This window comes from Paramormyrops kingsleyae, chromosome 23 (genome assembly GCF_048594095.1).
Source record: "Paramormyrops kingsleyae isolate MSU_618 chromosome 23, PKINGS_0.4, whole genome shotgun sequence".
Taxonomy (NCBI): Eukaryota; Metazoa; Chordata; class Actinopteri; order Osteoglossiformes; family Mormyridae; genus Paramormyrops; species Paramormyrops kingsleyae.
In genome coordinates this window covers 11,426,111-11,448,745 of record NC_132819.1, presented here as the reverse complement: position 1 = coordinate 11,448,745, position 22,635 = coordinate 11,426,111, and the positions used below count along the sequence as shown (strand labels likewise).

The following is a 22,635-nucleotide window of genomic DNA, read 5'->3' as shown; positions in this document are numbered from 1 at the left end:
CGGACATGCCTCTGCCGCTCGTACCCAAATGTACGCCCTTGTATTCTAGAAACAGAAAATAGGAAATAAAACGTTGTGTTCTTCGGATTTAAAACAATGCAGCCACGAAATGTTCAGATTTATTTTATATTTAGAAAAATTACTAAGCATAAAACATAACTGTAAAGCAGCAAGTACAGACTTTAGGATAGCATTTATTTGATATTTGTCATTCTGTAATTGTAATTCCAAAAGGTCAGTGTCATAGTATAACGTTTAGAGGACATAAATAATCAGTATGATTAACAGTTAACTCGCTGGATATTTCACACCATGAGTCCAGAATTAAAGACAACTGCCAAGATATCAGGTTATGCCACACATAATTTCTCCTGGAGATAAAAAAAAAAAAACCCAAATACTACTAAAATAATTATACTAAAATTTAAGCAAACAACCAGTACTGACAAAATAGCAAATATAAGGGATGTATCATATGCCTTGCAGAATAAATACATTTGATTGTAACCGCATAGTGTAACAAAACGCGCGATGTAGCGGAAGCCACGCCCCCTGTGACGTCGCCTGAATGGGGAGGGCGCTTATCATCTATGCGCTCTTCGGCCGCACCGTGTGTTTTGATAGCGTGTAAAGGGGGGCTGCGTGAAGCCAGGGCCGGGGAAATGTCAAGAGTTTACATCGGCAGATTGAGCTACCGTGCACGGGAAAAGGACGTGGAGAAATTCTTTAAGGGTTATGGGAAGATACTGGAAGTCGATCTCAAAAACGGGTAACGAAAATGAAGGCCGAGGCAGAGTCCCGTTTCGGGCTAAGTGAAGCGTACATGCGCTGGGGCCTGGATTTAAGGGCCTGTCCAGTTGTTAGGGGGCAGCCAGCTGCAGACAGCCGTAAGCAGTTTAAAGGATGGTCTCATGGGCGGAATGTTAATATGACCGTAATTAAGTTCTTATTAAGATATTGTATATGTCTCTTTGTAAATGCGGGCGATTCACGGGCGCTCTCTGATGCGGTGCTTGGTAGCCTTATGGGTTAGCGAGCCCGCTAGCTTGATGTTCTTTTTGCTTAGTGCGATGAATAATTGCTGCGCGTACACATCAGGAGCTAGCTGCTAACATTTAATGCGTCGGCTAAGCTTTATTTTAGGGCGGAATTATTCATTCGTAATACGTGATATTGTAAATCGTATAATGCCGTCGAACGTGCTTTTGGCCGTGCGGCTTGCTACGTTAGTAGCGGGTCGGGCGGTCAGCAAACCGGCTAACGCAAGTTACGAACCGCGGAAAAAAACAACGTAACAGAACAGCGCAAAGCATTAAACCAGACCTTTGTAAATGTATGATTAGCCATCAACTAGCTTTGATACCAATGTTAATGGACGGATGTTTGTGTGTGTATTTTTTAAAATCTCATTGCTACACTACGGGAAGGCCCGAAAAAGGCCTAGTCTGATAGTTAATCCGAACTGTTACCGTACAGCGATGCGTTTGCGAAATGTGATCTAATTGGCTGTCGCCGCACAGCGATAAGCCTCGAAACCATTGTTTGATTGGCTACGCATGTCTACGGTCGCTCTGGACAAACGTGCCTTAGGTACCTGGCCGTAGATACTTGACTCCTGTGTGCGTTCGGTTTATGAACTCCCTGGAGGCATTTAATACAAATAGGGGTTTATTGAAATTCCGGGGCCCGGCTCTCTTGGGTCAAAATGAAAACCACGCTATTTCTTATTATTCTGGCTCACGATGGCACACTACATAACTAAACTCACCTGGTTGCAGTCTCCGGTGCACTAACCAGCTTCAATACTTGCCCTACTTACGGTGATTTCGTTGTGAGGTTTTGTTTGATTGGATGTGATCATCTTTAATTTCCAACGTTGCCATTGTTTTGTGTGAGGAATGCTTTTCGGGGTTTCAGATTATTTTTCCATTAATATCAGTTATATTCTCTGTGTGTTAAATCTCCCAGGCTGGGCCTTGGTGTTTGGCATGTGCTTTCAGTGGTGTCTCTGGTTCCCTGTAAAGGTATGGGTTTGTAGAGTTTGATGACCCCCGTGATGCTGATGATGCTGTTTATGACCTGAATGGCAAAGACCTGTGCGGTGAGCGGGTGATAGTGGAACACACCAAGGGTCCCCGGCGCGATGGGAGCTACGGTTCTGGGCGAAGTAAGTAAGCGGCCGCCTGGCCTCACATGTGCATATGTACACAAACGTGCACACAGTGGCTCTACTGTAGTCCTGGGATGCTGCAGCACCTTCTGCCTTTCACTCCTGCTTAGCTGAGGGTCAATAAAAATTTTATGGGTGGGGGAGTCGGGCTAAGGGGGAGAATCTAGGTGAAATGCAATGGTAAGCTGCCTATGAACCTTTAAATTTGTATAAATGGACATTCATAAACTATGGCCAAAAGTATGTGGACACCTCTAATTTCAGTAATTAAGCCAGCCCTATTGCTAATACGGGTGTATAATTAAGCACACAGTCACACAATCACCTAAAACAAACATTAGTGGCAGAGTGGGGGCGTTGTACAGGAGAGGTTAATGACTTTCCATTGGCACCATCGTATGACATCATCATTCCAACAAGTCAGTCTGCCTCAGTTCTGCCCTGCTAGAGCTGGCCTGGTCAACTGCAAGTGAGGTGATTGTGAAGGTCAGAACATCTGGGAGCAAGTTCAATGGTGAAGTGGTAGGTCGCATAAGCTCACAATGATATTGGGTGATCAGGTCCCAGTGGCCAGCTTGATTGGCAGCAAATCCCACCATCAGTGTTCCAACATGTAAAGGTTTCCCAGTAGGGTAGAGGCTGACCAAGTTCATATTAATACCTTTGGTTTCAGAACAAGATGTTGCACAGGCTTTTGTCCACATACTTTTAGTCATGTCATGTAATGTATATGTCAGGATAAATGGTATTTGGGGATTTGTGTCAAGGTTTCTGAACTGAGCAGGAATGAAAGAGTGCAGTACTCTGCAGCCTCTCAGGACTAAAGCTAGGAGGCAGACTGCTTCCATGTCAAGTTCCACAAATTTAGCATGTGAACATGTTGTGTTGCTCAGGCACGGGCTTCCCTGCCCTTGGGCCGACACGGCTTTGTTCACCAGCTGCCTCGATTGTGCTGTTTGGGTGGGTGTCTGTAAATTGACACCCAGGAACAGATTTGGCCATTTCTGATGCAAAACAAAATATTCAACCAGATTAATGATAATGATCTATAAGCTGATTGAATAGGCGCCACGTGTGCACGTGCATTTTACGCAAAATTTTTTGAAATGTTGGTTTGATGAATCCGTTAATATTTTTTAGTGTTCATTGCCAGTAATAACTGATTTTTTGTTTAGGTTTTTTCTCTTTTTTTATATTAACTTTTTTTTTTTTTAAATGTGACTGTTATTAACGCTAGAGATTTAACAAAGACCCTCAATGTTTTAATTGAAAGAGTCCTTTGAGGCTGACTGACTGCCTGCCCCTATTGCTGGCCTTGGGTCCCTTTCCAAGCGTGTGGCTCTTTGACCTTTCTGGGCCTCTGGCTGACCAAAAATGGGGAGCCATTGTGAATGAAGACCGCTTTTCCCATTATGCCCAGGTGGTGAGGATGCCATGGGGGATAGGGTCAGATGGGGGTTCAGTTCTTATAGGTGCTAAACAGTTTTTTTGATTTTGTTTCATTTGTCTCAAACTGTGTACTAGGACAAATACTGTAATTGGCCGTAAGTACTTAAATGATGGCCCCTTGGTTGAGAGTAAACTATATTAGTGAGTTGTAATCATACAAATTCTGTATGTACTTGAACACTAAATTATATTGTTATACAAATTTATTGTTACATATCTTAGACTTGTATACTTCTCCATGTTGTCATATATTCATTATATGATGGGTTAGGTTATACTCTTAAAATTGTAATAGCATTTTTGTGCCCTTTGCCTCTCTTCCCCAAAATCTAATGGACAATAGTGTTTAAATTGCAACAGGCTGGGGTTTATAGGTTACCATTCTGCCCTGGACTTGTCCCTATCTCTAACCTGTGCCCAATCTGTCCCTGTCATCTTGAAGGCTACGCCCGTGGTGGGCGGGATCGATATGGACCTCCAGCACGTACTGACTACCGGCTGATTGTAGAGAACCTCTCCAGCCGTTGTAGCTGGCAGGACTTGAAGGTATGGAAAAGGAAGTTGATCATTGTGGTTCATTTATATAGATTAAAGACCCTAGTTGGTGTGTATGAGCTAAAAATTGAGTAGCTGTTTGCCCAGTTGACCATGTCCTCCTTTCCAGGACTACATGCGTCAGGCGGGTGAAGTGACCTATGCTGACACCAATAAAGGTCGCAGAAATGAGGGTGTGATCGAGTTTAAGCTGTACTCAGACATGAAGCGAGCTCTGGAGAAGTTGGATGGGACGGAGGTTAATGGCCGAAAGATCCGACTGATTGAGGACAGGCCAGGATCACGACGCCGGCGGTCCTATTCCCGCAGTCGCAGCCAGTCCCGGTAAGCAGTTTGTCACCTCTTTCTAGTGTTTCTGAAAAGGCTTGTTTGCAATCACACTCCCTTGAAGGTTGCTCTGGCTAAATCGGTATCCTCAGTGTTCTTCATGTCTGTGGTTGAAGGAGTTTTTCTTGTGTAACTTGTATGATGAAAGGAACCCAACCCAAGATGAATTTGACAATGCAATTTGTGGCTCTTCATGGCAGGAATTGTAGAGCTATTCCTCATCAGTGAATCAGAGTGATGTTCCCTCCCTCCATCCCTAGGTCACATTCGAGGAGCAGGCGATCCCGTAAGAGCCGCAGTCACAGCGAGAGCAGCAGCCGCAGTCGCTCCCGCTCCAGGTAGGCTGGGGGGTGAGACAAGGCAGTGTAGTTTTTGGTAGCCTTGGCTTCCTTTGGTGTTGGTGCTTGTGTTGACTCAAACTTCCACTGGCAGGATGGCTTCCCGCTCACGTAGCCATACGCCTAGTAAGAGGAAGAGCAATGGGGCCCAAAGAAGCCGCAGCCGTGACAAGCGCCTTGGCCGAGATGAGGCCCACTCCCGCTCCCGAAGCCGCAGCCCTCGCAACAAGAGGAGCAAGAGGGAAGTCAAGAAGGGCCGCAGGGATGATTCTCACTCCAGGTCTCGCTCACGCTCCCGCTCTAGAAAGTCCCGATCTCGGTCAGTGAACAAGGATCGCACCCGGAAGTCCAGGTCCCGCTCTATATCAGGAAACAAGGATCGTTCCAGGAAGTCTCGCTCTAGGTCCCGTTCGGGAAATAAGGATAGCTCCAGGAAATCGCTGTCTCGTTCCCTGTCCAGGTCAGGCAACAAGGATCGTTCTAAGAAGTCTCGTTCTAGGTCTAAGACCTGTGATGCCAAAAGTGATATTGATGAGGGTGGTGCCGGGCCTGCCAAGGGTGACTTCCGCTCCCCATCCATGCCCCAACCCAAGTCCAGATCACCTTCCCCCACCAAAGCCCTGTCTCGTTCCCCCTCAGTGTCCCGCTCAGATTCCCGTTCCAAGTCCCGTTCTCCCTCTAAATCCCCCTCTAAATCCCGTTCACGTTCTCGCTCCTGAACAGCTATGCTGTTGCCCCACCCTCTCGTTGGTCCCAATTTTGTTTTTTGATAAATAGGATAGCTCTAGGATAACAGCACTCTCGCTTGACTTGTCTGTTAAAACACATGCACCAGGTTTCTTTTCATGAGTATTCTAAATTTATTTTCAGTAGCATTGTCTCCAATTAGAGTTGTTTGTAAAATATGAAGTGTGTGAGACTAGTTTGAGAGGGTATTGCTTCATAGACTTTTATAGGTTAGACGTGTCTGAAAATACAGTAATAGATGTCAACCTTTGTATGGCATACTGTAAAAGCATAACTCGTACACATTTGTGTGGGTGGGGTTGTTTTATTTTGCATATTTCACCTTTGTGGAAATCATTTTACCAGTTATTAAAAAATAAAATGCTTGATACCTGGAAATGGATTCAATTCACTATTTTGTGTTAAGGCTCAGATAGTTAATTTAATATTGTAATGTGTCTTGTTAGGTAGAGCCGTATTTGTCCTTTATCATCAATGCATGTTCACATGCTATTTAATGATACTGTGGCATTGTTTGTTTACTTTATTTCAGCCTTCTCTAAGCCTTTTAAAATGAGTCTTCAAACTAACGCCCAGACACTAGCACAATGGGTTCCTCTGACATTGGTACTCCACACATGGAATAAATGCTTTTTCACGTGAGAAATTGGAAACCACCGGTTTATCTGACCTCCATAACTGATTTTCCTGTATACGGTTGTGGTGGGCCTGGAGGTAATACCAGGAAGCCTAGGGGATTCCCTGGATGGCACAGCAGTCCATTGCACCTACCCACATGGTCTTTGGACTGCACTTCAAAACCTGCAGAAACACACAGCCTCATGACTAATGATTGGTGTGCACTGAGCTCCTGTCACTGCACTAGGCTGAAATAAAATGCTAAATGTAACCACAGTTCTTTCAGTTGCGCAGTTCGTATTTATTTACAGTTATGTAGTGCAATTGTGCTGACACACCTACTCTAAACCAGATGCTGTTACACTGAAGTACTTATGAGTGACTGCTTTAGAGTTTCTTTTAAATCTCCATAGCATCCAGTTAATTGAAGCATATGTGGGTGAAGCTGAATGCAACGTATATAGGACATCATTCATCTCACATATTCATGAACTTTACCAGCTTTGAGTCGTTAATTTGGGTGACCAGCTAATCCGTGTCAGGTAGGACGCCTTGAACTTTGAAATAGGACGATATTTCGAAGTTACCATTTCAATTAATAGCACCTGGATTTCACTTAAGCACCGAGTTCTTGTGTGCTGATTGGTCAGTCTCCTATAATCATAAATGTGTCACTAATGTTAATGTGAAGCCGTTGGATGAGTCTTTCAGTCAAGGAAACAAACCAGTCAACGTGCAAGAAGAAATTATCTATTTCGCCGAGCACAAGAGCCTTTTAGTTTTAAAGTAGTTTCTAAAGCCTGCAGTAGCTCAAAGTGTCCTCCTTGACGGATTAGCTGGTCACCCTATCCCTAAATCACTTGAAATGTATGTTTTTAGAGTCTAGGACAAAGCTTTAATACCCAGATGTTATGCATATTTAAAAGTCACACACAGAGCAGCAGCTCTTTTGCCCCAGTCTCTGGAAAGGGTGTATCTTGTGTCTACTGTAGTGTATTACATGGATAGGATGTCCAGGACTGACCTTGGCTGAAAGAGCACCTCAGACGGAGGGCTAAAAGTGACGTCCCTGATGCAGGAGGCCCGGCGTAACCTTCAGCAAATTAATGGCTAATGTGAAGCGATAGCGATGAGAATCAGCACCTCCCAATCCAAGCCATGGTACCCCCTTAGAAAGGAGAGATTTGCTTGTTCCAAGTGTATGTGGTGGTGAGGGGGTTCATCCTTAGTGCCTTGGGGTGTTACTAATTAGTTATAAGAGGGAATGTGAGATTCACAGTATAGATCAGTTCAGTGACTGCAATTTTGTGGCCATTGAGTTGATCCGTCATGGTGATGGCGGAGTTAAGTCACTTGACATGGCTCTCAGTTTACTGATCAATCTACCTTCAATTTTATAATCCATATCCTCACCTGTGGTCATGAGCTATGGGTAACAACCACAGTCAGTCATGAGTACAAGCTGTCAATATGAGGTTTCTCTGCAAGGGATGCTGGAGCTAACCTTTGTGGTGGAGTGAAGAATTTGGGGATCCCGAAGGACCACGAAATAGAACCTCTGCTTCTGCAGATTGAGAGGAGTCGAGTGACGTGTTTTGGGTATATATTAAGGATGCCACCTGGAGAGCTTCCAAAGGAGTGTGTAAGATGGGCATGTTATATAAGCCGGTACCGAGTTTATATAGAAATGTGAACATTCTTAAACCTTACCGTTAAAATAAGAATCTATAACAACAATGTCCATTCGGCTCGTTTGGTTATTTAATAGAGTCGGTTCGTCTGTAGACATAGCGTAGGCAATATAAGCTGTACGTGCTCAGTGAGGATTTACTTATGTAACATTCTCTGCAGATTAAGTACATCACCATATCTCGTCCAGCAACCATATTGTTGTTCTTTCTGATTAGTGGGTGGTTTTTCGTTTCATGACTTCATATTTTTTAAATTATGCATCGGTATGTTTTAAAATAAGCCATTTGTTCAATTGAAACGATTTTGTTACACTGAAATAATGAACACATTTTGGGCTAGGTCAGTGTCACGGAGCAGTATCCTTGGACTCCATCATTACACATTGAATCAAAATTCGGGTTTTTTGTCATTTTGAAAGGTCTTTTCTAATAGGTGTGTCCATTTTCCATGTCCACATGGCTTCTTGTGTTTGAAACCTATAGGGTGCAGCCATATACTCGCCAGTTATACCGCTGCACTCATGAGCACAGATATCGCTCCGCACCGTAGCCACGCTTCCGACTTGGTGTTTATAGCTGCTTTTAAGTATATTAAGCTTACATGCTGAATTTACTTTTTAAATCAGCGAACGCCTTTTTGTATGCGACCACATATTTTGCAACAATCGAAGAGTTTTTCTTTTATCATTTTCATTTCGTTGGGAGTCACTACATAATACATTATACAATTAGCTGTATGGTCTCGTTATTAGCTAAACCCAGAGTGGACGTGACTGACCACGCCGTTGTGATGGTTAGCATAGGAAATGTTGGGAAATCAAGTTATTATTGCAGCGAGATCTGCAGATATTGGGTGGAAAGCGACAGCATCATTTGTAAAGAGGGGGCACGCGCGGCGCTATCGGAAGGAGGAAAGCCGTTTTACTGAAAACTAACTTGGAATGTAATGGTTATATAAGCTGAAATTCCTGCATTCTCATATGTGACATTTCTTGCATCTCGAACTGAGGAATTTGGGGAAAGAGTGGCGCATGAGACCGAAGGATTCCCTCGGTATCCGTCACCCTCCTCTCGCTCCCCCAGCCGTTTTGCGTTCATTTAACAGCTACGGAGAAATGAAGCTGCACGGAGTGGTGGGGAGTATCGGATCTCGTAATGTAAATGGCTTGGGGGGAGACAAAAAGCCACTTCACAGCTGTAAGGCAAGCCACAAAATCGGATCCCGTACGATCAAGAGGGCATGCATTATTTCTTTATATTGTGTTTGAGAATTGGTACTAGACGTCTTTAAAGGTTTCGTTTGACCTACGTTTAACTTTGAACGTTCACTAAGAAACTTAAGGCACACATCTGTTTATTGACATGGCAGCAGTAATATATTAAGTGCTAAAACTTTTGCGCGTTTTTGAATGTCCGTATTCCTTATTAATTATTCAATATAAAGATTCTGCGTGTGCGAAATTTCTTATGCAGAAGTTCGGGATGTGTTGAAACTTTAAATCCTTCGCGGGAAAATAAGGCGATGTCTGGATTGTCCTTTCATTTTTTCACTCGCGATTATCTTGATGAGGGTTACAGGAAAGGTTTTTGTTTCATAAAGATGGACAGATGAGCGCTTGATGCATCTTATCATACTGTATGGCTGACAGACGCTAAACGATCAGATATAGGTTGATGTGGCTACAGCGCGCAAAGCTTCGCCTGGACTCATAAGGAATTTTAGATTTTGCTGCATTCGTTACATCACCCGTTCATACTAGCGATGGCTTTTTGAAATGTATCGCAGAATCGGAATATTGCACATTACTTTCCAGGGAACCTGCGTAATTTTCGGACATGACAGAAAACACTTAGCACACTGGGCGTACGCGCTTGGTAGTACAATAGAAATGACCGTCTATACTCCATAGAGCAGTACAAGTAGTGGGTCGGTGTTGAGCATCCTGAAATCGCATGGGGCGTCGGGCAGACAAGACATCGAGAAGAAAACAATTAAAACGCTGATAAAACGAAAGAGGTCCAGTGTGAGAACGAAGATCTGTTCTCTGAACAAGCGCGTTTCACCCGGCTCCGGGCACAAGCGGAGCGCATAGGTAAGTACGGTGGCGTTGATTTAATCCCATGTAAGAAAAGAGCTAACTGTAAGGTTGATCGCAAAACATTCAACTTGTTGAAGGTTCTTTTATCTGGCCAGTTATATATCTTGAAATGTGATGCTCCTTGATGCCTTTTCGGTTAAATGGGTTATCAGAACGGAGAGTTCACGTAGATGACAAGAAATTAGGTGGGATGCAGACAGAACGTGCAGCATATGAGTTATAAAAATATCTAGACAAAAGCAGCTCCTTCACCTCATCTGGAGGGGTTTGAATGTAAAGCAGAAGATTTCATAATTATTGTAATTATATTTGGCACTAGGCGGATGAAGTGCAAGAAGGATAAATGGAAAGTAATTTATTGGAGAAATAGGAGCACCTATAATATAGTGTGTGCACAGTAACAGCTTATGAAAAATATTTAGATGTTTGCTTAGATACCTCAGTGCATGCATCAAAACTGCTGTAATGGAGCAATCAGTCAGACAGAGAAGATACTTGGGTTTATCGGTAAGTGATGAAAACTGTCCCAGGAAGCTGGGTTGAGTTGGTACGATAAAGCAATTAAGACGCTGTTTATCTTCCGATTAAGACCTTGCTTGGAATACTGTCTTGTCTTGGTCGTTTCACTACACTATTACTGCTTGCAAGAGTGTATTTATTGAAGATCAAGAAAAATTGTCCACGAAGCCAAAAACATTGACTTGTGCCCTCTCTCCAGTCTGCTTCTGGGTGGTGCCGCAGGGTGCCATGGGGACCCCAACCAGGGGGGAGGTGCCACACTCTTCCGCTTGCCAACAGCTACCCCAGTTCAGCTTTTCTCGCAAGAAAACAAAGGCAGTTCGGGGCAAACTGCGCATGAAATCCCCACCTGGGATCTTCCTAATGCTGGGGGCCGTCGTTGTCATGGCTGGCATGATTGTTGCTGTGGCTGGGTACTGGCCACACCGGGCCCATCGTACAGCCCTGCTCAGCCAGGCCAGTGCGGGTACGGGCATGAGCGGTACCCAGGCCACTAAGTGGGGACAGGGAGCCAGAGGTATGCTGACTGTGACTAGCCTGGTGCACCACACCCGCATGAGGCTGTTGGGCCCTGTTATCATGGGAGTAGGGCTCTTCATTCTGATCTGCGCTAACACGGTGCTGTATGAGAACCGTGACCGTGAGACACGCCTACTTCTGGCCCAGACCCGCGGCCCTACCAGACCCATCTCTACCACAGTGCCACCCAGGGGCCAGCCCTGCAATTACCATTGGTTCACCAAGCTGACTGTTGCTGACCTTAACGTCCACCACTTAGGTCAGCAAGCCAAGTGTCAGACAGAAGGTGGCGGCAGTTACATGCATTACTGCGTCCAGACCGAGGCGCCCCCCCAGAGATCTTCATCGCCCCCCACCTCGACCCACCCCAGCAAGGCCTCCATCAACATGCTAACTGTAGAGTTCCACCTGGAGCCGCAGCGGAACTCCAGTGTGGCCAGACTGAAGCTCAACGAAAGCTTGGGGGAATTGGCACAGGACGACGGAGGGTTGAAGCTCATGGCTCCTACTGGAGGCTCCTATAGCTTGTGCAGAAACACTCTTCCAGTTGGGGGTCACGTCATACAGACTCTGGCTGACGAAGGCCTGGAGGATGCAGGCCTCCAGGATGTCGTGGACATTCAGGCAGCTCCGTTGGAGGCGCTCCCTAGGGAACCAGGGTCAGTCAATGCAGACCGTGACTGCAGTCTGGCGGAAAGCACAGAGGAGCGGAAACATCGCAGCTGGCCTCCGTTGAGGCTTAGCACGGCCAGGAGGTACTGGGGGCTGGAGAACAAGCAAGAATCTCTGGATGAGCTGCTGGACTAGCTGGAGCAGCAGTGTTCTCAGAAAGAGATGTGCTACATTTAAGGCGTTTCGAGAGACATGTTGTGGATGAAACATTTCGCTGAAGGTTAATGTCATGTGGGCTGTGTTTGGGTATATCCAGGCTACATATTTGTGCTGGTGTGGGGGCATCCATTTTGAGGATTGATCAGGTGTTTATGAGAATATCATTATTATTATTATTATTATTATTATTATGGTTGTTATTTCATTGCTTAGTGCTTTTATCCAAAACAACATATAATTTTCTTCCATTTACACAATTGGATGTTTTTCTGCAAAAATGTGGGATTCTCTGTAAGGGTGCAACAGCTTCTGCTACTGCTAAAGCTACTGCTCTCAGGATGTGTTTGACAGTTTTTTTTTTCCCGGAGTGTTTCTTTAAGTGTAAAAAGTCTCTCTATTGCCCTATATAAACAGAAGCTCTGGTAGGAGTCAAGTGGGATCGTTTGGCAGTTATAATTCCTGAGCAGTAGCTGGAACGAAATGCAGACCCTCCTGCTGCCATCCAAAGAAGAATAGATATAGCGGTTTGTTTCTGGGAGACATAGGACTAAACGATGAGTTCCTGGTGGCAGGTGACCACATCAGCCCGGGATGTGAGCTCCTAGACCAGGCTGCTCTGCCCCAGTCACCAGGAATAGACACTTACCCTGTGTGTTACTTAAGCCTACATCCCTTTCTGCCTCATTACCTAGAGCAGGATTTCAGGGAGACGAGGAGAGGAATTCCCCCGAAAGTTACATGTACAGAAGGGTCTGTGTTTTGTCACTCTTAACCCATGTTGTACATGTGTAATAATAATTCTATATACCAAGCAATAGCTGCGGACCGGTTACATGGTCTACTTAGGACATTAAAGAGAGCCATGTTAGTGTCACATTTTGTGTTTCTAAGTGTCTTATTTGCACAAACACACTGCCACCTTGAGTCAAAATTGATAGCAACATATTTCTTATCTGCAGAGGAATATACCGTCTTTCAAAAAATAGGGACGAGCGGTGACGTCCCCGGTACCTTTGAAAGCACGAGTGCGGCAGTTCAGAGTTGTTCTTTTTGGTTTTCACAGTGATTGTTCTCAGTGACGTTCATCGTTTGTTTATCCTTTAGAATCACTTAGTCACTGTGACTAGTTCAACTATCATTGGCTGTCATTGGAATGGATATGTTCCTGGGAAGAGGATGAAAACAATATGTCCGACCATGTCAGTCATCACTTCTTGTCATGTGACTCGAGCTGAATGGAATGTGTAAGTTTTTTGATTGCGTGGTTTTGTCCAGATGGGCAGTTTGTGACTAATGGGTCTAGTCAGCTGCCAGTTTGCTCTTCTTGCTGTGGCTGCAGGCACAGAGAATACAAATACTGTGTATAATTATTTTTGCACTTCACCTGTATTGTGATGGGGCCTATTTTATATGTATGATTTCACCAAATTTCTCCCCTTCAGCTTACCCTACCCAGCGCTGGTTTCAGGGTGCTCTTACTCAGCCTGTGCCTGAATTTGAAGTATACAGTCATTTGCTGTTGCAAGGAGCCTTCAATAACTTTCTGGGTAATATTTTGGATTTGACACAGGGATTAGCATTGTTTTCTCTGTAATGTTATTTTCCTTGGAATCAGATTGTTGCACCAGGAGAAAACACAAGTCCTTATATCCCCAGCGCCCCCCCCGGCCGCCTTGCCACATCTGACATCGACATCGCCCGGGTCACATGGACTGGTTGAATGGTCAAATATGAGACAAGTTGCAGAATCGTGCCCTGCTTCTGAGAAGACAGGGATGCACCGTATGTAATGACTGCCTCAGCAACAAGGCAAAGGGTATTCTGTTCATTCAAAAGGCTCATTCTATATTTTGAGATGAACTACATGTAACTTTAGAAAGATGGTGAAATAGACGCGTACACACCCACATCCACAGCAGTTTCAGGTCTCAGCCCTTCAGTTGATCAACAAAAAATACGAGTGTGGCTGCAGAGGCAGGCAATAGGAATGGGTTGGCTGATCAGTCCCAGCTGATTCCTCCTGTCAGCTCAGGTTGTGTCAGATGTAACCTAGTGCTGGAACCAGGGGTTATCTGCCAAGAGCTGTGCTTCAGACACATCAATTCCCTCTCAGGACCCTACGAGGTTTCAGGCATGGTTGTCACAGGAATGTGCCAGCTTGCCAGTGCATTCTGGGATTCTGGGAGTCACAGTGGAAAGCCAGCAGTGACACCAGAAGTCTCTCAGAGTAGACTAGAGGTACATAGATAATAGGAGTCCTAACAGTCATATGAGAGTCATAGACGAAGTCACAGTAGGAGTTTAATCCTGCTGTGAGATACTGCAGGACCCTTAAGGGAATAAAAGCATTCAATGGCTCCCAGCATCAGCTACACAGGTACCCATAAGCAGGTCACCTTTTTAAGATCAAAGTGTAATTTGCCCTCTCTGTTCATGAGGCCATGTTCTAAGGCTCCTGTAGCTTGACAAGCAGAGCACTGTCCTAACAATGCAAAGGTGATGGGTTCAAGTCCTAGGGAGCTTACAAAGTAAAGTCCCAAAAAATGATCTGTTAAAGGGAGAACCTCTAAAATTAGAACAAAAATTGTCATTCAAAATTGTTTTGAAAACCATGACAAAGCCAAGAGTGGGTGTTGTGTGTGTGTGTGTGTGTGTGTGTGTGGGGGGGGGGGGTGCAAATTTTGACACTGCCAGCTTTAGCACAGGAAGACCAGTCATACATAGCTGTGTTCATTGCGCATGGAGTTAGTGATAGGATGGGGTGGGGTAGGGAAAAAAAAATTAGAGGGAGGGGCTCAGAGAGAAGCTTGGCCAAGGAGGAGGATGTGATACGGCAGGGGAGTAGATGAGAGCTGGAATAATTCAGGACATGCAGATGAAAGACTTCTGTGGGAGGGAGAGTGTGAGAAAACTGAGAACCTGGGGGAGGCGTACAGAAGGAGAGGGAGCCAAAGGCACAGGGACAGGGAGTGGGAGGGAGAGAGAGAGGGAGGGGGGAGAGAGAGAGAGAGAGAGAGGGAGGGATGCCCCGGGGAGAGAGCGAGGCTCAGCGTCACATGGAGACTTTTCAGGGAGGACAAGCGGGTCACTTCTGTAAGTGGGTTACACGTACCCCATCCCCATGCGGACCCCTGGATTTTATGTGTCACACAGGGATTTTATCAGTAGGGTTAGGGTGTAATGGAACTTCTGACAGCCTAAAAGATGCCAAGCACACCTGTATTCGGCAGCAGCTTCGTGCTTTATTGGTGTTAGTATAAGGAAACATCCCCCGAGAAAGTTCACTATAGGTGTGTGATAGGTCTAGAGACTCAGAGCGGTATTAGACTAGGCCATTTCCTGCAGTGGTATTCATTACAGTCTTAGTCACTGCATACATAACTCACCTTGATACTATTCAGTTGTCACATAAGAAAACACGGCTGCTTGTGCCATTGGTGTTTCTACAACAAAGGTGTATGGGTGAAAGCTCACAGACAGTTTGCCACCTGACGAGGCATTTGGGGGTCGTGCAGATTAATGGCTTGAAAACAATCCTCCAGCTGCCAGATAAAGTCCTCTGTTAGGGACGGAAGGTTAGAGCCTCAGCTCGAAGATCAGCTTAATGAGCCGCCTCCGGATTTCCTCCTCTGGCTTTGTGAGCCAAATAATCTCTGATATCCTGAGCTTTGCGGCTGATCAGCCACCGGTGGAGCCTAACAGGATATCCAAGTTCGGCTCCGTGCGGGCAAACAGGTGGGCAGCCTGGTCCGGGTGCCCATGTGCCAGCATGGATAAATCATTTTTCCTTGTGTTTTAACACTCAGATTCATGCAGAATACAAAGGGGGTACGGACCTGCTATGGAAACGGAACCCGATGCAAACGACTTCTACAGCAAAATTGGAATAAACCATAATTAAACTGGCATAATTTTGCTATCTTCCAAAAAAACGAACAGACAGTGGTGTACTGAAACTCATAAGTACAAGCGGGACTGACACAGGAGATGCTATTTCCACCCTGGCAGTGATCCTAATCATTTTAGGATCCCAAGTGTGTGAGGTCTATTACCCCAGCTTGATTAGCAGTCTTACATCACTTTCACTGCAGACGGTTACATACATGTTCACAGAGGGACAACATAGAGCGAAAAGAGCTGCACCAGAGAATTTCCATTTATAGTAACCACTCAGAATAAGGTCTATTCCACCTAGACTATTGGGGTATCAGCTTTCCACAGACCTCCATAAGGCACTTTGTTCCTGAGATTAATGTCCTGCAGGAAACAGGAAGTGGCATCAAAATACTCAAAAAAACATGCCTGCGCTTAAAAAGAAGCAATGGACAGAAGGTGACCTAGCAGTTACCAGTGTGGGCTGAGGACCAGTTACTAAGCATTTTAATCTGAAGTTTCGCCAGTGGAGGGCAAATGGGTAACTGTAAATTATTTAAGTAACTGAAGATCAAAGCATTTCTACAGCAACTGAAAAAAATATTACGTGATGTGCCTAACGCAAGCTAAGAGTGTTTGATATCATCAGGGAACAAGACCACTGGAGAATCCTTCAGTTTGCTGCTATATCCGAGCATTTTTGGGTCATCGATGCCACCTGTTTCCATAATCCCAGCAGCTCCTTGTGACACACGTATTGGGAGATGGTGTCCCAGGTGTTCTGCAACACCTCTGCATCCTTCACTCTGAATAATACGCCACCCACGACTAATCAGTGAGAAGGGAACTATACGGCATTAAAATTCTGGTCATCAGAAGAGACACAATGTCATAACTCAGAATGAAGAGAGCCGGAGGCTGCTCACTTATGAATTTAGCTCCTGGAATGAATGAAACACATGGGACGTGATCCGGAATTGGAATGAACCGCAGTGACCCGATAAGAACAGGGAACAGTACGAGATAGAGAGTGGACAAGGACACACTGTGGGATGCCACTCAAGGTTCACGTCAAACCATTTTAAGTCTGAATTGTGCCACTTAAAGTCACTTTGAGCCTTTGAAGTTAATAAGGCAGGGAAAGGTAGAGGGAACAGAGGGTACGGAAAAACAGGGTCGCGCTTTACAAATCGGCCAGGCAAGGTCACATGACCTGAACCAAACAGAGAGACTAACACCAATGTGGCGAGACTGCTGTGAAAATATCACTCTAATTAAAACAGAAACAGGCCAAGAAATGTCTAATTAGACCAGATAACCCCTTATATTGGCACAAATAGCATAAACGCCAGCTATATTATTAAATGCAAGCAGTTTGTTTAATTACTTTTATTTATTCATTTTTCAGAAAAAGACAAGGAAAAAGTACAATGATCAGAAACATTCACAATGACAGCCAACTCCAGGGAACTGCACCAGGTGTCACTGTGGGTTTGCTATTGACGGAAAACCACAAACACAAACGTATGTGGCGAGCATCCCGCACAATCTCACGGTTCCTACCAAAACCACAGGGGTAAGATGTCAGGTGTTAGAAAATTCTCTACAGTTTTTTTTTATTTTTTTATTATATGACATGAAAACAAGCTGGTGAGGAATGCAAAGCTACATTTCTATTCTATACAGTTCAAAATGTTCAGAAAGCTTTACAAAATAAATTACAACTTTCTCTCCTCTTCACCCTGGCGGTGAAAAAATATATGAACACCAGCCTCAATCAGGATTTAAACAAAGACCTGTGTGTCGGGGGCGGGGGGGGGGGGGGGGGTATTTAAAATAGCTGACAGACATTATAAGCTACGCCACCTGCTTTAAATCTACATCATAAGAGGTCCTCATTTAGAAATGGCAGACATTTCAGTTAAAAAAAGCTAAAACGCAAAAGAAAGCCGTAGTCTGCCCTCACCACCCAAGCTGCCTCACACATGAAGGCTCAGTGGACCTACAAAGGAGAGAAGCCAGTTCTAGCTATTTTCTGGGCCCAGGTACAGGAAGGCGCCCCTGCAGACTTCTTGAGATTATAGCCAAGCAGAGCCCTGTATAAAACAGCAATGACGTCACGGCCTCCCTCTTAAGCATCATATGGGGACCCTTTTCAAACCCTTCTCTGCATTACTCACGCCACATTTTAATGTTACCTTCCCTCTCCGGAAATTCGTAATGCCACACACAGTACATTGTGGTTAAATGCACAAGGATTACTTCGCTTCCATTTGTTTCACAGTTTTCCCTGTGTTGCAACAGCCTAATGCAACACTGTTGATGGCATAAACCAATCTGAGCAGACCATCAAATTTAAATACTGTGTTGCTATGGCATTTAAAATAGGATGAAAACTATCTCTGGAATATGAGAAGCTATTAACTCCCAATTTATGCATACTGGTACAAAACATACGTCAATGATTAGGGGAAAGTGTTCCCTGGTTAATAATACAGAATGTATCAAAAAACAAACTGTAATTTACCACATTTTCAGGCAGAATTCTCTCAGTCCAGCTGCAGTAAATCAGTGTGACCCAAGTTTGAGAAGTGTTAATATTATCATGTGTTATTGTAGGAATATGCCAAAAACTTATATGAAAATCTGCTCTTGATTAGCATTTTTTAACAGTAGTTTTACAGTTGGACTAATAAAAGATACATAGCAGTGCATACAACTCACTTCATATACAACTTTAAATTGCAATTTACCAGCAGCACTTTAGGATTTGGCAGGTGTGTTTTTATAGATATGTGCAAAATTTCTGCAGACACTTTTAATGACACCATGACCGTCAATACAACTGCCTTTCCTGAGGGTTCCCATAGCCACCAAAGTCACGTCAAGCTCCTGCCGCTGTGAGAAACCAAGCCATCTATCTACAGCGCACAACTACTATAGAATGATTTAAACAGAAAATTCAGCACATCACCACAAATCTCTGGCCTCTTTTTTATTCCTAGCAATCGGTTCCAAGTGAGCCACATCCCAGGTGCTCGGCCCAACCCCTAACGGTTCCCTGAGGAAGGAACCGCGCTCCATGCTGCCTCATGCTGCTCCATGCTGCCATATCCTTGATCAGTGCATTTGGCCTTTCCCCAGAAAAGCATCTGCTAAGCACATAAACAATGGAATGAGCAGTTCAGTTTGATTTCAGGTTCATTTGAGCATGGCTGTAGAAGTCAGAGATAATTCATACGGAGTGCAGCCTCTGAGCAGCCCCAGATTATGTCATAGGCTGGCCCTAGGATTGCTGAGTTCTCAGCACTCATTCTGTAGTACTCGGTGCTTGAAGTGAAGAAAAACAGATGCTGGTACTCCCCTTGTTATTGAGTACTATGTGCAAGTACTCCTCTTCCTATTCAGTACTTGGTGCCAGCACTCTCCTTGTTATTCAGTACCAGGTGCAGGTACTCCCCTTGTTATTCAGTACCAGGTGCAGGTACTCCCCTTGTTATTCAGTACCAGGTGCAGGTACTCCCCTTGTTATTCAGTACCAGGTGCAGGTACTCCCCTTGTTATTCAGTACCAGGTGCAGGTACTCCCATTGTTATTCAGCACCAGGTGCAGGTACTCCCATTGTTATTCAGCACCAGGTGCAGGTACTCCCATTGTTATTCAGTACCAGGTGCAGGTACTCCCTTTGTTATTCAGTACCAGGTGCCGATACTGCCCTTGTTATTCAGTATCAGGTGCCGACACTACCCTTGTTATTCAGTACCAGCAGATATTGAGAGGTTCTCTAAAGAGAAAAACAAAGAGGTACCGTGTACCGGTGAGTATTGACCCACTTCAAGCACTGGTACCTCTGTAATCATAGCTGTTTCTATCGTGCTCATTCAGTGCTTCAGCAGTAACAGTACTCATTCCATTATCCGTCCATCCATTTTCTATAACCGCTTATCCCAGGGCTGCCCAACCCTGCTCCTGGAGATCTATAACCCTGCAGAGGTACAGCCCTAATTTAACACACCTGCTACAGATAATCAGGCCCTTCAGTAGCATCTCAGCATTAAATTAGGGCTGCACTTAAAACTCTGCAGGACAGTACATCTCCAGGAGCAGGGTTGGGCAGCCCTGGTATATCCTATTCAGGGTCACGGGGGGATCCGGAGCCTATGGGTGCAAGGTAGGGAACAACCCAGGATGGGGCGCCAACCCATCACAGGGCACGCTCACACAGCATTCACCCGCACATGCACACCTATGGGCAATTTGGCATGTTTTAGGGTGGAAACCGGAGTACCCGGAGGAAATTCCATAACAACACACAGAGAACATGCAAACTACACACATGGAGCCATGATAGAGACTCAAATGCTGATCCCAGAGGTGTGAGGCAACAGTGCTAACCACTGTGCAAACCGCCATTCCATTGTCATTTAATAGTATTTGGTCCGTGAGTACTTAAGTACTCCTCTGGTCATAGCTGCCTCCTCAATATTCATTCTGTACTCTGGTATTTACCACTGGCCTTTCAGTACCCATCCATTTTCACTTCTGCTCTTGCTTAATAAACAAACTATTTAAAAAAAAACTGCTTTGAAACATGTCCAACTAACAGAGGAGAACTGAGCAGTGCTGACATGCTCACAAACACCTTCGGGAATAACAGAAAAAGCAAAGGCGTGTAAGGAATACAGCAATATTTTTCCCCACTAAAACACATTGTGAAATGAATACTGACAGAATACATGGAAACACATCATAGGAAATACATCGGTATGTCCACAACATTCAAAATGAGCCCGTATAACCAACGCCAAAGTGTCCCTTGAGAGAAGGACAATGCCTTTGTGAGCACTAACAAGGATCAGAAAGATACTGGGAAGGAATATACGGTGATTTGTCGGGAAAACAGAATTAGCTACGATGGCTGCTGTGACTCTCCACGGCCTGTCTACGGCGTTCTGTATTTATAGACAGGACTCAACATTCATGGCGTCCCAACATCATCAAAGATGTGGTCTACAGCACTAAAAACACGCTTCCTCAAATAGCACTGTAAGGTGCCCTTCTGGTCTCCCTGTCATATACCGCACCATATAGGCTTCCTCCCTCGTGTAGAGTCTGCCTCCCTCGTGTAGAGTCTGCCTCCCTCGTGTAGAGTCTGTGGCGCCATTAGGGCCGTATTGTCGTACATCCTCTTCGCCTGGACTGAATGTGGTGCAAAACATACTCCTTCACATGAACTCGGCTTGAAAGATACTTGACCAGACGCTTTCCCTCAATAAAACACAACTGAGTTTCATCCGTTCTACGCACACGTCCGCAAACTACGAAAGAGGGACCCGGGAACAGGAACCTTGAAATGCAGTGAGGTTCAGCACCTGCTCTCCTCGACTGACTTGTTCAGTGAAAAGCACACTCGAATAATTAAAATCAGATATCTGTACAAATTCCTATAAAAGTGTCATATTTAAAATAGACCAAAAATATATGTGCTATACTCCCAAAATCTGTTCCCAGGAAAACAGAATCTGGCTGTTCAATCTCATGTAGTCTGTATGACTAAGTGTTCTTCACCACTGGCTAGACAAGGAATTCACAGTTAGACTGATATAAACAGCTCTGTTTTTCTCATCTGAATCAAAGAGCTATGGCTGTAGTTGCTGTTGACAGGAAAGTCTGGCAGCATGATCCAGACGGTTATCTATATTCTATTGCTGTAATAATGTTGCTCTGTGAATAAGGCTGCGGAGCACGCTTCCTTTATGAGGACAGGAAAAATCATTTAGCCATTTATGCGCTTGTTGGATTTAGGCCGAGTTAGAATTTTTTTTCCATGTAACATTCCAGAATGCTGGACATCTCTGTGTCTAATGAACACACACTACCCCCGTGTGGTAGAGACGTGAAAGTACAGCCTCGCTACTCTTTCTTGTTTCGTGATGTTGTGAAAAACTACACTAAAACATCTTTAAAAATACAACTACGTCTTTATAAACACCACTACAACTTCATGAACAAATATCAAGAGGACCGATCTCCAGTTCTGAATAATTCACAAAACTTTTTGCTCAGTTAGAAAAAAATTAAAATGGAAAATAAAATGCTTCTACACACATCAGTTAATACAATCTGGAATGTTTTTGGTGTTTCTCTCTGGTGTTTTGCCAAATTTCAGCTATTAAAAATGTCTTTGGAAAAAGTCCCACTATCACAAAATCATCACACCAAAACCCATTTGACACATAGAAAATTTCCCAAAATAGAAAGAAAAGCTGTAGCATTTGTCCTGGAGAGGGAGCTGGTGGAATCAAGAGGCTGAAGGTTAGGATCCATGTCATGGCAGTGTTCGCAGAAGGCAGGCAGGTAACGCGACATGACACACTGCTGAGATCTTCCCACCCATGGATTTTTGCTGGTGTTTCTGGTGTGTCTCAAGGACTGGAGAAGGGAGGCAGATTGGTCCGCTGGGTGGTAGCGTGTCCTCTGTCTGGGGCTGCTGGTCTACAACTGAGATGTGGTGCTGAGGGAGGGTACAGCAAATGGGGGGGGGGGGGGAATTTAAGAAGTGGCAGGGCGTTTCTGTTCATGACCTAGACACTCCCTTGTTGCTCCCCTAATCCAAAGCAAGTGTCAAACAAGAGAGCTTGTGTCAGCTGACTTCTCCACAAGAAGGGGAGTTTCAAAGTCAGGACCGTACAGCAAATGGTGAAGTCAGACATAATGAGGTCATGTGATCAACGGATGCGGCATGATCGCTCATATCATGTGACATGCTGAAGTAAGAGCCAGAACGGGAACTAGGACAGGTTTGTAGTGAGGTGACAGAGATGACCAGCTGGAACATGATGCCGCCAAGCTGCAGTGCTGGGGAGGGCATTGATGTGATGACTGGCACGGAGGAGGGG

The 22,635-nt window shown here is 44.8% G+C and overlaps 3 protein-coding genes across 9 annotated transcripts in view; 2 read left to right on the top strand and 1 right to left on the bottom strand.

Annotated features, from left to right (window-relative positions):
- Nucleotides 1-556: 556 nt before the first annotated feature.
- LOC111839708 (uncharacterized) lies at nt 557-5,964 on the top strand. Of its 2 annotated transcripts, XM_023803891.2 has the most exons (7): nt 557-769; nt 2,025-2,167; nt 3,444-3,642; nt 4,062-4,165; nt 4,284-4,498; nt 4,762-4,839; nt 4,934-5,964. In XM_023803891.2, exons 2-7 carry the CDS (start codon nt 2,144-2,146, stop codon nt 5,556-5,558), a joined length of 1,245 nt encoding a protein of 414 aa, XP_023659659.1. In that variant the 5' UTR covers nt 557-769; nt 2,025-2,143; the 3' UTR covers nt 5,559-5,964. The 2 variants fall into 2 exon arrangements, with proteins under 2 accessions (XP_023659659.1, XP_023659658.1); XM_023803890.2 differs by lacking the exon at nt 3,444-3,642 and having other exon boundaries at nt 559-769.
- A 1,205-nt stretch (nt 5,965-7,169) lies between these two features.
- LOC111839709 (transmembrane protein 200A-like) lies at nt 7,170-12,737 on the top strand. Its single transcript, XM_023803892.2, has 2 exons — nt 7,170-9,988; nt 10,713-12,737. Exon 2 carries the CDS (start codon nt 10,742-10,744, stop codon nt 11,837-11,839), a length of 1,098 nt encoding a protein of 365 aa, XP_023659660.1. The 5' UTR covers nt 7,170-9,988; nt 10,713-10,741; the 3' UTR covers nt 11,840-12,737.
- Nucleotides 12,738-17,110: 4,373 nt separating this feature from the next.
- Nucleotides 17,111-22,635, bottom strand: part of LOC111839698 (protein 4.1-like) — a 36,231-nt gene continuing 30,706 nt past the window's right edge. For all 6 annotated transcript variants that reach the window (XM_023803863.2, XM_023803862.2, XM_023803858.2 and 3 more), the window contains one exon: nt 17,111-22,250. In XM_023803863.2, the coding sequence (XP_023659631.2) occupies nt 22,232-22,250 (19 nt within the window). In that variant the 3' untranslated portion in view covers nt 17,111-22,231. The remainder of the gene's footprint in view (nt 22,251-22,635) is intronic.

Bases quoted from the DNA above. Each gene is read 5' to 3' on its own strand.
- LOC111839708 (XM_023803890.2), top strand. From the start codon at position 591: ATGCGCTCTTCGGCCGCACCGTGTGTTTTGATAGCGTGTAAAGGGGGG. The intron at 2,168-4,061 runs GTAAGTAAGCGG...GTCATCTTGAAG, and splicing joins GAGCTACGGTTCTGGGCGAA to GCTACGCCCGTGGTGGGCGG. The intron at 4,840-4,933 runs GTAGGCTGGGGG...TTCCACTGGCAG, and splicing joins CGCAGTCGCTCCCGCTCCAG to GATGGCTTCCCGCTCACGTA.
- LOC111839709 (XM_023803892.2), top strand. From the start codon at position 10,742: ATGGGGACCCCAACCAGGGGGGAGGTGCCACACTCTTCCGCTTGCCAA.